The sequence below is a fragment of the Pseudozyma hubeiensis genome (assembly GCF_000403515.1).
Source record: "Pseudozyma hubeiensis SY62 DNA, scaffold: PHS19, whole genome shotgun sequence".
In the NCBI taxonomy this organism is placed as follows: domain Eukaryota; kingdom Fungi; phylum Basidiomycota; class Ustilaginomycetes; order Ustilaginales; family Ustilaginaceae; genus Pseudozyma; species Pseudozyma hubeiensis.
In genome coordinates this window covers 49,885-64,663 of record NW_012133801.1, presented here as the reverse complement: position 1 = coordinate 64,663, position 14,779 = coordinate 49,885, and the positions used below count along the sequence as shown (strand labels likewise).

The 14,779-nt window shown below is 58.2% G+C and overlaps 6 protein-coding genes across 6 annotated transcripts; 4 read left to right on the top strand and 2 right to left on the bottom strand.

Annotated features, from left to right (window-relative positions):
- Positions 1-30: 30 nt before the first annotated feature.
- Positions 31-831, top strand: PHSY_001616 (hypothetical protein; the record flags this gene model as incomplete). The annotated part of the gene is made up of 3 exons (XM_012332244.1): positions 31-174; positions 288-431; positions 520-831. 3 exons carry the CDS (start codon positions 31-33, stop codon positions 829-831), a joined length of 600 nt encoding a protein of 199 aa, XP_012187634.1.
- Positions 832-950: 119 nt separating this feature from the next.
- Positions 951-2,264, bottom strand: PHSY_001615 (esterase/lipase; the record flags this gene model as incomplete). The annotated part of the gene is made up of 1 exon (XM_012332243.1): positions 951-2,264. The coding sequence occupies one exon, from the start codon at positions 2,262-2,264 to the stop codon at positions 951-953; it is 1,314 nt and encodes a 437-aa protein (XP_012187633.1).
- A 358-nt stretch (positions 2,265-2,622) lies between these two features.
- PHSY_001614 (hypothetical protein) lies at positions 2,623-5,592 on the top strand (the record flags this gene model as incomplete). The annotated part of the gene is made up of 1 exon (XM_012332242.1): positions 2,623-5,592. One exon carries the CDS (start codon positions 2,623-2,625, stop codon positions 5,590-5,592), a length of 2,970 nt encoding a protein of 989 aa, XP_012187632.1.
- A 56-nt stretch (positions 5,593-5,648) lies between these two features.
- Positions 5,649-9,293, bottom strand: PHSY_001613 (glucosyltransferase; the record flags this gene model as incomplete). Its single annotated transcript, XM_012332241.1, has 1 exon — positions 5,649-9,293. The coding sequence occupies one exon, from the start codon at positions 9,291-9,293 to the stop codon at positions 5,649-5,651; it is 3,645 nt and encodes a 1,214-aa protein (XP_012187631.1).
- Positions 9,294-9,886: 593 nt separating this feature from the next.
- Positions 9,887-12,418, top strand: PHSY_001612 (60S ribosomal protein; the record flags this gene model as incomplete). Its single annotated transcript, XM_012332240.1, has 4 exons — positions 9,887-10,099; positions 11,196-11,434; positions 12,150-12,184; positions 12,273-12,418. The coding sequence occupies 4 exons, from the start codon at positions 9,887-9,889 to the stop codon at positions 12,416-12,418; spliced, it is 633 nt and encodes a 210-aa protein (XP_012187630.1).
- Positions 12,419-12,802: 384 nt separating this feature from the next.
- On the top strand, positions 12,803-14,662 carry PHSY_001611 (glutamyl-tRNA amidotransferase subunit A; the record flags this gene model as incomplete). The annotated part of the gene is made up of 1 exon (XM_012332239.1): positions 12,803-14,662. One exon carries the CDS (start codon positions 12,803-12,805, stop codon positions 14,660-14,662), a length of 1,860 nt encoding a protein of 619 aa, XP_012187629.1.
- Positions 14,663-14,779: the final 117 nt, after the last annotated feature.

Genomic DNA, 14,779 nt, shown 5'->3' with positions numbered 1-14,779 from the left:
GTGTCGTGCTGCTGAATCGACCTTGGATCGATGATTGGATTTGTGACACCTGTCATTTTGCTCATCCGTTGCACGCGTGTCAGGATGCTCATCATCAGAAGACTGACCCCTGTAGACCAAGCTTATCCATTCCACACTGTGACGCAACGTGAGGATGGAAAGACATATAAGCGGGTGCGGGATGCAGACCATCTTCTCCGTCCAACAAGCAGACAAGCACTCCAATCCTTCCCCGCTCGAGCCTCTCGTCCCAATCAATCACTCTATCTCTCGACATTGCACTCTAGCCCCTTCGTCTTGACTTCTCAGTCATGTGCATCTTCGATGACCTCTCCAGTATGCAGACCGCTGTCAAACCCGTAGTGATCGAGTACGAGGTGCGCATCTGCGAAAAGGAAGAGTACATCAACGTCGACGCTTCTAGTGAAAAGGTAAGCATCCTCCCTCCCTGCAATTTCACACGTCTGCTCGCTCCGCCACTCACCACTGACCTTCTCTACCGTATTTTTTCCTACCCAGTCCCCGATGGAGACGCTCGTCGGACCTCCCGCTTACGAAGCCAGACCACGCTCGGTGGTGACCATCAACACAGCTGCTCGCGTCAAAACCAATTTTTTCAGCCGCGTGTTTTCTCGCAACCACAAAAAGTCACCGCGCTCTGCCAAGGAGCTGCCCAGCTACCGAGAGGCTGAGCTCGTACAGGCGTGGGCCAAGGTCGGCATCGATATCAACGATCGCAAGCAGGGTCCCCGACCCAAGTGTACACCGCAAGAGCTGCTTCAGGCTATGGACGGTCTGTTCGGCACTCGTTCCGTTCTCAAGGCTGCTTGAACGTCTCATTCCACTGCCGCCTTACTTCTGGCCATCCTGCATTCTGACCACGCGCTCGTTCATATACCCTTACTGCAACTATCACATCAGTCACCGTCACATTTTCATTACACTCCGCATCACACCACCTCCTTTGGCGAAATATCCGCCGTCTGTGCTTTCCCTGTATCCTTCTGCGGCACAACCAGCTGCGACTTCGGCTTGTCTTGGCCTTGCGCTCCGTTCCAAGCCCAATCGACGAAAGCGGTGGCCTTTGTAAAGACGGCCTGCTTGGCCTGCTTTTCCTCGGGCGAGAGCCAGCCGTCGGGCATCTGGGTCCAGCCGTGCTTCATGTTGGCGACGTCCTCGACGACGAGATGCTCGGTCCTCTTGTGCGCCTGAACCTTGGCAACCCACTGCTTGGACTGTTCGGAGAGCGTGTCGAGTTCGCACAGGACGAGAAACATGCGGGCGGCTGGATGCAGCGAGTCGAGCGAGGCGAGGCCGGGCGAAACGCGTGGATGGGAGGTCTGATCGCGTTCGGCGTAGGTGGGTGCGAGCGAGTCCGCCACTTGGGTCCAGAACGCCGATGGGAGCCCCATGTGTTCGGGACGCGATCGTTGGGATGGTAGTTGACGCAGGTCGAACGAGGGGTAGAAGAGGAGTAACGGGATGGGTGTGGAATAGTTGGGGGTAAATCTGCTCGGCCACGGGCTTTCGAGCTCGGGCGGTCTGATGTCGAGGGCGAGGTTGAGAGCCAGATTGCCGCCTGAGCTGAAGCCGGATACAGCCACCTTGGTCGAGTCAAAGTCGAAGGCTGGACGCGAGGAGCCGGCAGTGGAAGACGAGGCCGGAGTCGTGGAGGATTTGGACTGGGTTGGAACCGTGATCTGCTCGATGTTGCCCTTCTGCAGCTCTTGTTTGTGCTGCTCGTCTATGGCGGCGGCACCCCGCTTTGCTATCTTTGCCTTCTCTGACTGGATTCGTGCAGCTACCGCTTCACGTAGTGGCTTGTATCCCGGGAAATCCTTGTCGAGGATGGCACTGAGCACATCTTCACCGTCCTCGATCGCCGCTGGGAAGCTATGGAATGGCCCCATGCGGTAGTCGACGCTGATGACGATCGAGTCGAGCTTCCTCGCCATGTAAGCGCAGAAGGGAGCCTGTTCGAGGCACGATCCGAGGTAGAAGCCGCCTCCGTGGAAATCCACCAAGACGGGTGCACCGTCTGCCGGCGCACTGTCGTACAAGCTCTGCGGAACAAAGATGTGTAGCGGGATGGTGTATTCGTCGGATCTCGAAGGCAGATGGAAGACGAAAGGATGCGGGCCTTCGGGGGATGTCCATTTGAGGGTAGAGATTGGGACGGCGCGTGGCAAGCGGACGAGGGCGGTTCGCCAGAGCACGTCGAACGACACCGACCGCACCTTTTGGTAGAGCGAAGACATTGTCATCTATGGCGGTATGGTGCGACTGCTTGTTGACAATGATGGTGGTCGATGCTGTGTTTGTGGATGCTGTTGGCTGTACCTTTGGTGGGACGGGCATGCTGACTGTGCAAGAAGGCAATGCCGTGTCCACAAGGACCCTGCTCGGATGCACCGATGATCCGTTCGTGCAGCGTGCATGAATCCCACCTCCACTTTGAGCGGTGTGGCCAGGTCTCGATGTAACAATGATTGAAAAAACCTTGACGCGTCGCGGATATCGGTGCAAAGCTGAGCGAGAGACCAACACCTCGGTGCGACTTTGGCTCGCTTCCTTCTCGTCGTCGTCGTCATCATCATCACCAAAGGGGGTCTTGCTGCCAACATGATCGCCGAACTGCTGGCGATGCTGGCAGGACATCCCTCGAACATATTTGCCTCCTCATCAGCTGCAGCTTCATCGGCTGCGCTCAGAGTCAGGGACGACCTCGACTTCCTCCACCCTTCCGAGATCGAGATCCTCAACCACCTAGCCACCTTCTACACCCGCTACAACCGTGTCAAGACATTCGCAGAAGCTCAAATCGAAGCAGCTCGACAGACCGCCATTCGCGCTGCGCTGCGTGCCAACTCTCTCGCCACCCGCAGCGTCAGCAGTGCCAAAGATGCACAGGCACAGCTCGAGCAGCAGCCCACTCTTCACCTCGTACCGCTTTGCTCGACCTTGCTCTCCATTCTTGCCGACTACCACTCTCTGGTGCTACAAACAGAGCGGCTGGTGCTAGATAACGATGTTGAGCTCGTGGCCAAGACTGGTTTCGTCAGTCTGGCGAATCTCAGAGCTCGTTTCGAGCCATGGGATGCGCCGCTCACAGCTTTGGACGATGTCGTCACGCTGCTCCTACGAGGGCCAAGCAAGGGACGAGATGTCGCTTTCGCAAAGGAAGCATCCACAAACGCTTCGCAGCCGGGTGGACAAGACGCGGATGCCGCTTCTTCTTTCCCAGCAGCCTGGACGGGAGGACTGCTGATCGATCTTCTCACCTTGAAGGCTTCCACTGGTGTCGAGCGTGTCGCCTCGCACATGGCTCGTCTCCGAAACGCTGTAGAGGACAGCTGGATGCAACATCTCGCAGCTTGGGTCTGCAGAGGCGAGATCCACCGTCCCGGCGGTATCGCTGATCCACACACCTCGAAGCGCAACCTGATCTCTAGGGATCAGATCGTTCACTGGATGGATGCCACCGATGCAGACGCACACAACGACCACGTTGATGCCGGAGCAGCAGCAAGCGGCGATGGCCTAGCTGGATGGGCTGCGTCCTCCAGCAACACATGGGCCTTCCGACCTGATGCGCTCCCGGCCTCCATCTCTGAGTCCACCGCTGATTCGATCCTCTACGTCGGTCGTGCGCTGTATACCATCCGATATGCAAGCACAACTTCGTCCCTACAAGCCTCGTCGACTCGCCATGCCCGACCCTCGGGTCCACCGGATACGGTCATTCAGCTCCACGAAGCAGCACTTGCTCGTCCCGAGATTCGACCGAGCCGGCCGTCCGACCTCGATCGCGCAATCCAGTCTCTCCGCAACGACGTTTCCGAGTGGATCTTCCGCAACATCCTCACCACCTCCGTCGTCCATTCCTCGCTGCAGTGCTTGGGCGACTACTTTCTGCATCGCAACGGCCCCTACATGCTTTCGCTGCTCACCGAGGTGGAAACCATGAGGAAGAACAAGCTCTACCGTGCCAGATCCGCAGCTGCCAGCGTGATCAGATCGAGCGATCTCGAGCTCTCGCTACGAAGAGCAACGATAGGCACCTGGGCAGAGGACGACCCGTCCTTGCAGAGGTTGCGATTCGTTCTGCCGAAAGGAGGATATCGACCCAGTCTTGCCGGCGCGCGCGCTGCCAAAGTAAGAGGTCCCGCATCTGCCGTGGCGAACGCCGATATAATGACAGCTGGTGCAACGAGCCTGCAGACCACTCGATTCGACGACTATCTGATCGGTGTCCCCGCACAGCTCCACTACACCGCCGTCTTTCCGCTCGATCTTTTCCTCTCCGCCTCTGACCTCGCAGCGTACTCGCGCATATTCTCCTACTTGATCGCCATCAAAAAGGTGCACGCCAGGGTGTTGGATTGCTGGATCGCAATCAGCAAGAACCAGCGCGGCCGAAGGAGGTTCACTGGGACGGGCGAGGGAGGTGTGGACGCGCAGGAGGAGAGGCAACGCGCGCGGCTCTTGCGATGCAGTTGTGCCTTGGTGAGGAGCATGAAGTGGTTTTTGGATACGCTGTTGGGTCATTTCCAGACCGACATCATCGATGCGCAGTACAGCAGTTTGACGGAGAGGTTGGGAGGAAGTACTGTTGGGGTCGAGCCGGCAAGGAGCGGTGCAGGAGGTGCGGGATTGCGGAGTAGGAAAGATTCGGAACTGCAACAGCAACACAGATCGAGTTCCCCAGTGGGTTCGGTGATCGCACACAGCGAGGCGTATGGAGACGAGGAGAGACCCAGGGTCACCAGCGGCTCTCTGTCACGTCCCCCGACGATCATAGGAGGCGGAGGTGGCAGGACGAATCGGAGGCTAGCGTTCCCGGTTTCGGGACCTGCTTCGTCCGCATACGCACCACCGCCCGCTTCCGTAGCTGGTCGGGCGGGTCGCAGGTTCGTGTCATCCTCGACACGACCCGAGTCGCTCATCGATGGCGCCGACACCATCCGTCACGACGGCACCGAGCCTCACGCCGAAGAAGGTGACGCGACCGCCGATGCAGTGCTCGACTTTGCCTCGCTGCGCACCTCGCACACCGCCTTCCTCGCGTTTGTCCAAGACGGACTGCTGCTCTCCTCCCCCGTTGCGTCGAGCATCGTGCGGTGCTTTCTGGACATCTGCGATCGCTTCGCCGCCACCGTCGAGCGCTGGGGAGGCGACGTTCTGCCGCCGCTCCTCACAACGACGTCTGGTGCGGTGGATGCAAGTTCGGCGATCGGCGAACGTCAATCGCTCGTCGACCAGACGACGAGGGAGATCGACCGTGAGCTGGTCAGGTTCTTCAGCCTTCTCTCTTCGTCCACTTCGTTCGGAGGTAATGTGGCGAATACGAGTGTGACGGCGGCAGCAGCGGGTGCGGACGAGAGCGGGTTGGGCTCGCTGTCCATCTCGGTGGCTCAGCTGCAGATGGCCAGGGGCGACGTGGGTAAGGTCGATTGGGCCGGGGCAGGGTCAGCGAGGAAGCACCTGGAACAGCTGCTGTTGAGGTTGGACTACAGCGGGTTCTTCGCAGAAGTGGTGCAGAGGCAGAGGGATGGTCTGAAGGGTAGATTGGACGATGTACTCCAACGGTAAGGTTTGGTATTGCAGGTCTCATCGAATGTGGTGTACAGCGGTATGATCAAGTGAAATTACAAACTCTTCGCGCCCTTCTGTGATTTCCTGCTGCTGGTGGCGAAGAGGGACACCTCCCAGCCATTCGCGAATGCCACCTGAACCTGTCTCACCAACGCCCAAACGTACACCACCGCAAAGCACGGCGTCGTCAGCAGCACGTTCAGCACAGGATAGATGTCCGGATACCTCGCCCACACCCTCCCCTGCAACCCTGGCAGCATCCTCGGCGCCACCACCTCCACCAGATGCAACCCCACCGCCGCTGCATACGTGACGATGCTGAGGCGTCGGAAGAACGACGCCTTTCTGCTCGCCGCAAGTCGGATGCTGACCAAAGGGTTGAAGGGAACTTCGAGGTTGCCGATGAGCCAATTCCAGGTCAAAGTGAGGACGACGTACTGCAGAGCCTGACCGTCCCGTTTGAGTAAGGGGAAGAGGGAGAAGGTGGCCATGTTGTTGAGCCATACGCTCCACTGCCAATCGCGCGCAGCGGTGATTTGACCCCCCCACGTATCGCCCTTGGCACCCAGGAGGAGTGTCATCGGTAGCAGTGGTAAGAGGATCGACTTTTCGTGCGTCTGGAAGCCGAACAGGAAGAAGGCGGACGAAACGCTGATCAGACCGTACGCCAGCATCTGCGCAGCTGGTGACGGCAACGTCGACGCCACGGGACGGGCGTCTGCGCCGGCAGCGTTGTGCGGATAGTCAGAGTCGTGCGAGACGGCGAGGTGTTCGTGGATCGGTCCGGCGTGGCTGATGCGACCGCTGAGCGACTTGGAAACCGACCCTGCGAGCAGCGATTCGATCTCGGACCGCGCCGGTGCACCAGCAACCGATCCAACCACAGAAGGAGACCTTCGACTGCGAACGCCACCCGATCGATGCGACGCACCTCCCTTAGCATCCCTCGCACTTCCCGCGACGCTCTCCAACAGCTTCCCACCCCCGCTTGTCCCCGTCTGCACCATCTCCTGCGCCACCATCATCTCCATCTTGGCCGTCTGACTAGCCGCCCAAAACAGCAAACAGCATCCCGGCAAGATCGCCACCAACGTCACCACCAAACTCAGCCTCGCCAACGCCTTGGCCGCCACGACGTTCTTCAACTTGAACCGTGCCGGCAGCGGCAACACCGAGACGAAGCACCAGACGTTGGCCACCTTGTCCTCGAACAGCCCGCGCGCCAGCGGGAAGATGCGATGCACCACCTGCCCCACCTGCTCCAGACTGGTCAACCACGGAGCGAACACGACTCCGAACGTCAGGATCACCGCGAGACCGAGGCCGATGAAGAGCGTGAGCCCACGTTCCGAGTCGATCCGGGCTAGGCCGATGCACCGGCCGAGCATGACGGCGAACACGGCAGGCGCGTAGTACAGCGCCATCTGCTTGAACGACAGGCTGAGGCAGAAGAATACCGCCGCCGTAATGTACTCGTAGCTGAGGCGACGCGAGAGGTCCGCCACCGCCTGCCTACGCGCCCGCACCGTCGTCGTCGACGACGAAGCAGCGACAGCATCCGGATGCGGCAGAGTCGTGTGCAGGAGCGCAAAACACGCCGCACTGAACCCCAGCATGATGCTGTTGTACTGAAAGTGCCCGTGGTCGACGAGGATGAGCGCAGGCTGGAGCAAGATGGAAAGCAGCGCGATGGCTTGCGTTCGTCTTCCGCGTCCTTCGAATTTGCGACCGAGATACAGCGCGATGGCAGGGAGGTAGACTAGCAGATCGCCAACCACGACCGTGGCGCGCATGAAGGTGACCGTCGCCGAATCTTCGTTCCCCCGTGATGTCTCGAACGCAAACCCGGCCTGCGTCGATTGAAATAGCCTGGAAGCATAGCCACAGGCCAAACTAACCCACGCTGTGAGAGGCGGGTAGTCGAGCCCCCAATACTGCAAGTCGTAGAAGTACCACCTTGACGTGGGCAGATGCAGAGTGAGCTCGATCCAGTGACGTTGCGCCTCAAAATCGCCGTGCATAGGTCCGACACCGCGACCACTCCAATCACCCCTCGCTACGATCCAGCGAACGAGAAAAGATGCCAGCAGTACGAGCGGTACGATGCTCGCCTTGAGCTGCTCCTTGGCCAGCCAGCGGATGAGACGACGTACGGGCGTTTCTGCCTGCGAGCCCACACCAGACAGCGCGTAGAGATCGCGCAAGGCGGGCGGTAGAGCAGGCGCTTTTGGCGAGGCCGATGTTGGCTTGCGGTGCGCGGAGTGTGCCCTGTCTGGCGAGAGGAGATCGGCCAGGGACGTTTCGGTGTCCTTTCTTCGTCGACGGCCGGTTCTGGAGGTGATGGATGCTGCGGTGAATGTGGGAGGGATGGATGGGAGCGGAGGCGGTGGACCGTCCATGGACACAGGACGCGAGCTGGATTTCACCGAGCTCTTGCGTCGACGGCGGGGTACCAGATCCGACGGCTCGCCGCCGTCGTCGGCGCGATCTGGAACCTGGGTGGACGAAGGGCCCGCAGCATTCAGTGTGGACGAGGAACCAGACTTGGCGCGCCACTCTTCGATGGTGTCGATGGTACGAGACCCAGCTTCCCTGTTGAGCTCGAGAGTAGCCGTGAGAGCCGGATGGTCAGGCGCGAGGGAAGAGTAGCCGCTCGCGTCGCGTCGACTGGAGGTTGCGCTTGCCTTTCTGCGGCTGCGTGGAGACTCGGGACCGGCACTCAGCACACCCGCACTGAGACCGGACGCTGAACCAGCCTGTCGACGTCGACGACGGTTGCCAGCCTCGCTGAAGGCTCCCGCCCGGTGAGGCTGTTCTGGGGAATCGAACGTCGCGAGGGTTCCGAGACTAGGAGATGTTCTGAGGGGAGCAGGCGCTTGCGACGTCCTGAGCCAACTGTCGAGATCGAAGCCAGACGGCCGCGAGGCGACCGCATTGGATTGATGGCGCTGACGCGTGTGCGATGCATCCGTTTGTGAGAGCTGTTGAGCTGAGGACTCGATGGGAGGAGGTGCCAGATGTCGAGATGTTGGGGCTGCGCCGGAATGGTTGCTAGGAGGATATGCGGACCGGCCTTGCTTGGGCGGGAAGGCTTGCCTGGACTGTGCGAGCCCGCTGTTGCTGCCTGCGTGTGTGTTGTAGCGCGCGTTCGAGGCGAAGAGAGGGACGGGAAGCACAGAACTGCCAAAGGATGAATAGGAGTCCTTGCGACCGCGTCGCCTTTTGGATTGACCCAGAAGCAAACCGATCGACTCGTCTTCGTCTGCATCGTCGGGCTGTGGCTTGATGTGGGAGAGCGATACCGACGGTTCAAGGGGCAATGGATTCGTCGAGAGTGATGGCGATGTGCGAACGTCTGTTGATGGGTTTTCACGAGCAGACGAGGGACCGAGCAGACCACGAGAAGATGGAGACGGCCTGAAGGCTGAAGAGGAGGCCAAGCTGGGAGAGTGAGGCAGCGCTGAGTTGCGTTTGGCAGACTTTATATGGTACTGGGAGGGATGTATGGGAATGCCGTACTCGTCGAGTTCGTCTGTGCGCGAAGAGCTGCTGGTGATGCGATTCTGCTCCTGGATCCATCTCGTGGTGGGATGGGCGTCGGAGGTGTCGTCTTGGGTGACCGTTTCCTTACTCTTCCGTTCGCGGGAAGGGAAGAGCTTCTCCGGTCGCTCTTGCCACAGAGAGAAGGCCTCGGACATGACGAAGAGATGACGGCAATCCTGTTCCACTCCGAGCCGAACAGAGGTGGAGTGTCCTTTCGTGGCCTGGGCCGTTTTGGTTAGGAATGCAGAGCGGCGTGCATGGGTGCCGAGTGTTGGTTCAGCTGAGCGCTAGATGTCGGGCCGAGTTGCACCTTGGAAACGCGATGATGACGAGGTGGGATGGAAGAGGCGATGCTGTGGTGTTGATTGTGCACCAATTGCATGGCTCAAGCGCAGGTCGAACAACTCAAAATCCAAATTGAAATCGGATCGACAGGCTCGGCCCAATTCGGCTATCAACAGCCGTCACGCCGTCACGCTTCATGCAGCCACCAGGCAGGCACGCACGCACGCACGCACAACGCGGATAGACCGACGACTCTCTGGCACTGTCGGACGCGTCTCTCTGCCTGCCTGGATGTGGGGAAGTCTTCTCTCTCTCCGCCCCCTTTCTCAGTGACCTTACACAGGCCGCCAACGTCAAAGACAACAGTGCGATTCCAAATGGTCATCATCGACCATCATTGTTGTGCCTGCATGATGCCGAAACCACAGCCATGCTAGTTTGTAGTCTGAACGTGTAGCCCCGAATGGGCGATGTCGCAGCTGCTCACCGGCGGAGAGCATGTGTGATGACGGCTGCTCGCACAAATCGTGAGCTCTCGATTGGAATGCAGCGAACCATACAAATCACAGCAGATCTACACCCGATGCCCGATTCCCATGGTCATTTTTACGTCCAAAAAGCTCGGAGCCGTACGCGATCTGAAAATTCTCACGCTTCTTGCGGTGCGCAACAGCGGGTACGCGTTCTGCTGCCATATACATTCGAGACAAGAAGGCCAGTTAATTTTGAAATCAAGCTGCCTTCGATGATTTGGAATTCAGTTTGTACTGCAAATTCAGAATGTTGGCGCCCGGGAGCGGCACTACCTCGAAATGGGGGGGTTGCAGAACCAGTAAACGAAGATGAGGCGAGAGGGATCCTTGACAAGGCTCAAGCAGCAGGGTGCGTCGAGCCAGGCAGGAATTCCCGTCAGTCTTGCAGCCAAAGGGGACAGCAGACTGAGTGTTGAATCGGCAGCTTGAGCCCAAGCCAAGGCAACGCAGAGAGGTTCGAGGTCAACGGCAGCGCAGCTGAGTGTAGTTGACGCTCATCGCCATCGACAACCTTTCCCTCCAGACCAACCGCACATACACACATAGTCAAGATGGTAAGTGTTGCCAGCATGATCTACGGCAATCGCAACGGCAACGGCTACATCGACACACCTGGCATCGCGATCAATCGACACCAGCCCAGTATAGCGCCAACCACCATAATCCAGACGAAGCAGCATTAGCAACAGCCAGATAGCAACCTCGATACCGAAACAATAGCGTCATCAGCAGCAGACATCCCTGCCGTGCTCGACATCAGATGTTTGGCATAACGTTTCGTCATTGCGATCGTGTTCACAGGAAACACAGAAGTATGAAGCAGGCTCGGACGGGAGAGCAGAAAGCGTAAAGGACCAGCCCAATCAGAACAGATATACATCATCGCGTGTCCCTCGCATATGGATGTGGTTGCGCTTTGATCGACACAGCTGCGGCTACGACCATTTCGGATACGGGCCACGGGGCGTCGTGGCCTCAATGATAGATCATCCACCAAGCTTCGATAACGTATCAACGCTTTACGACGCAAATTCTCTTGCTCGCAAATGATGCACGCCTCGTTGTATCTCGACATCAGGATCACTCGTCCGACATGCTCGGATTGATTGTCGCCTATCACCACCATTCAAGCCGTTGCCTTTCCGTTGCTCTACATCACCAAATGCACATACACCCAACACCAGATCAACTAACAACCATCAACCCTCTCCCTCGTACCATCGTTAAACATCACAACAGTCGAAGCGCACTGTCAAGGTTGGAATCACCGGAAAGTACGGTACCCGTTACGGTGCCTCGCTCCGTCGTCAGATCAAGAAGATCGAGATCTCGCAGCACTCCAAGTACACTTGCACCTTCTGCGGCAAGGACTCGGTCAAGCGCAAGGCCGTCGGCATCTGGGAGTGCCGTGCCTGCAAGAAGGTCATGGCTGGTGGTGCTTGGACCCTCAGCACCTCGGCTGCTGCCACCGTCCGATCGTAAGTTTCTTTTTCTGCATCTTCAGCATCAGCATCACCAGAGAGCATGTCGGACAGAGCAAAGAAGCAGAGCAAGGTCGGAACACAACCCGGGAGTAAATCAGGTGCTCGGCGCGAGGGAGCAAACGAAGGTAGTAGAGGCGCTGTTCGCACACGCCGCACCCACAAACAATTTGTGGTGCAAAACGGTAGTGGTTCACGGACAGGAGGCAGGATTCGTTGCAATGTCAGCAGGAGGAAAGCGCACCGTGAAAGGACACCATCAAATCTGGAAACGGCTCTATTCTTTCTCGCGCTTGGTCAAAAGCTCTTTTCGCTGCTTTCCGAGCGTCGCACATTTCACACGAGCAACCTTTGCTGACAACTTTCACCGTTCTCGCGCTCTTCTCCCACCCCTCACAGCACCATCCGTCGTCTGCGTGAGCTCACCGAGGCCTAAGCGTTTTCACTCGCTTAGTTCGTCTTTGTTGTTCCAGCTCTCGTATTCTCGGTCTCATCCATCCTTCCGCTTCGTGACTCGTCTACCCATCCACGTTGCATTGTACACAAGTTGTCCTCTCATTCGCACACTCTCACACACACAGACATACGCATCATTGGCGCACATTGCGTAGATAGCACCATCTATGCTCAAAATATAAAGGTCGACGCAACCCCGAATCAAAGGGATGCGCGGCTGATTTCACGTTCCCCTTGTCTGTTGCATTGTCCTAAGGCGTGATTTGGCTGTTGATGGGACTTTTGCGCTCGGTAGGTGAGCATGTTTGGGATGATTGAGGGTTTGTGCCAAGGCAGCAATCTTCGCTGGTGCTAAACATCATGTTTGCTGGTGGAACAGATCGGCACGTCGATGTGACCCGATACCGATCTCCTCTTCTTTGCGACAGCACCGTTGACCCTTATCAACCTTTCCAACCGGCAATCCAGTTTCAAGTTCCTTCTGAGACACTCGTGGCAGCTCGGCAAATTTCACGGCCACGGTGACGACTGCCAAACGAGTTCTTCGGAACAATGTGCTCCGCTAGCGAAGTCCAACACCATACCGAACGATGCGGCTCTTTGCTTTCTCCTAGACGAGGTTGCATTTTGCATTCTCGGAGCGAGAGGTTCGCATAGCAGCAGCATTGACGGTTAGATAAAAGTCCAGAGCGGATTTGCATTGCCGAATAACAAACGGTGTCCTTATCATCTCAAGCCTCGTTGGTATTCTCTGCACGCCAAGCATTCGGAAGACACGGCCACCGCTGATCCGATGTCGAGGCTTGGGTTGATATAAGAAGGTTGGGTTCGACAATGTCCGAAAGGCCACCCACGTCGTCGGTACCACAAGGATCTGGAAGGAACAAGGACGACACCAAGACGATAACGATGGCGAGGATCAAGATGGTCGCATCCACGAGCGGCTTTGTGGTGCTGCTAGCAGTTCTGCTGACCTACCTACAGGGTGCATCCAGCAGCGTCACCCCCCTCAAGGCAAGCAACGACGACGCCTCGGTGGCATTCGGTGTCAAACGCGATCCTGCATCGGCCTTCTACGCTGAAGACATCTACGCCCGCAACAACAACAACGCCAGCGCAGCCGACAGCTATCCCGACCTGCTCGAAGCTACCATCTCTCAGCTGCAAGCCGGTCTGACCCGTGGCGATTTCACCAGTGTCGACCTGGTCAAAGCCTACCTTGCACGCATCGAGGAGGTCAACATCCACGGTCCGGGACTACGAGCGATCATCGAGACGAGCCCTGTTGCGCTGGACAAGGCTGCCTTCTTCGATGCGGAACGAGCCGCTGGCAAGACGCGTGGTCCTCTGCACGGGATTCCCATCGTCATCAAGGACAACGTTGCGACGGATGTCAGTTTGGGGATGAACACTACGGCGGGAAGCTACACGCTGTTGAACTCGATCGTGCCGGGTGATTCTCCTTCGATCAGTACGTTGAGGAAGGCGGGGGCGGTGATTTTGGGCAAGGCGAACATGTCGGTTTGGGCTCAAGCTCGAGGACTGCAGAACCAGACGCAGGGGTACAGTCCTCGAGGTGGGTTTGGTACGTCGGCGTACTGGCCGGCGGGGAACCCTTGTTCGAGTTCCTCCGGTTCGGCGGTTGCTGTGGCTGCCGGGCTGGCGGCGGCGTCGGTGGGATCGCAGACGTCCGGTTCGATCATCTGCCCTGCGAGCTACAACAACATTGTCGGTATCAAACCGACCGTCGGGTTGATCAGCCGCAACGGTGTGATCCCCATCAGTTCGACGCAGGATTCGGCAGGTCCGTTCGGTCGCACCGTCCAGGACGTCGCTGTGCTGCTGACCGCCATGGCGCATCACGGTAGGGACGAGGGCGACAATGCCACCTGGACCCAACCCGCCGAAGTGCAGAAGGGCATCGACTATTCCGCAGCTCCGCACTTCCACAACCAACTCGACAATCCACTTCGAGGACTGCGCTTGGGTTACTCGGGAGAAACGTTCTTCGCCAACCGATCCATCCAGAACTTTGACGAATCGGTTCTCTCGGCCTACCGCAACTCCATCGATACCCTCCGCGGACTGGGAGCAGAGATGGTCGAAGTGACGCTCGACTGCATCGGTGACGAGACGGATCCCACGCGCACCGCCTTCTACAACACGAGCAACCCCGGTGGAGACGTGCTCTTCCAGACCGAGATGCGCTACGGTCTGGAAGCGTACATCTCCAAACTCACCTCTGTCCCCTCCGCCGTCTTTGATCTCGGCGGGATCGTCTACTTCGGCATCGCCAACCCCACTCTCGAGCTTGCCGGCAACCAGACCGATCAGGGGTACCTCATCGCAGCGCTGCACACTCGTCCGAATTCGACCTTCGAGGCGTACCGCGAGCAAGGGTTGATGCTCGCGCGTCAACGCGGAATCGACGGAGCCCTGGCACGCTACGGCGTCTCCGCCATCGTTTCCCCCAGCGGCGGAGATTGGCCGCTGTACCCGATCTCGGACCGAGCGCAGTATCCGGTCATCGGAGTCCCCATGGGTTTCTACGCAAACGACACCCAGGTCGGCGATACTTTCCCCTACTACCCCTACCCGAGGGCGCCCACGGGCATCACGTTCACCAGCCAAAAATGGTCCGAACCACTCCTCCTCCGAATCGCACATGCCTACGAACAGGCAACACACGTCCGATCCCAACGAAAACCCTACGCCGCTGCTAGGGCAAAGAGTCAGATCAAGGATATCGTCCCTCCACCGGCCCAGTGAATGTTCACATCGAAAATGTGCGTCTGTATGCGAAAGTGTTTTCGTGATTGTAAAAGGATACTAATAAATATACATCTGATCAAGCACCCATGGCAGGCATGTCAGAGAAGAGCGACA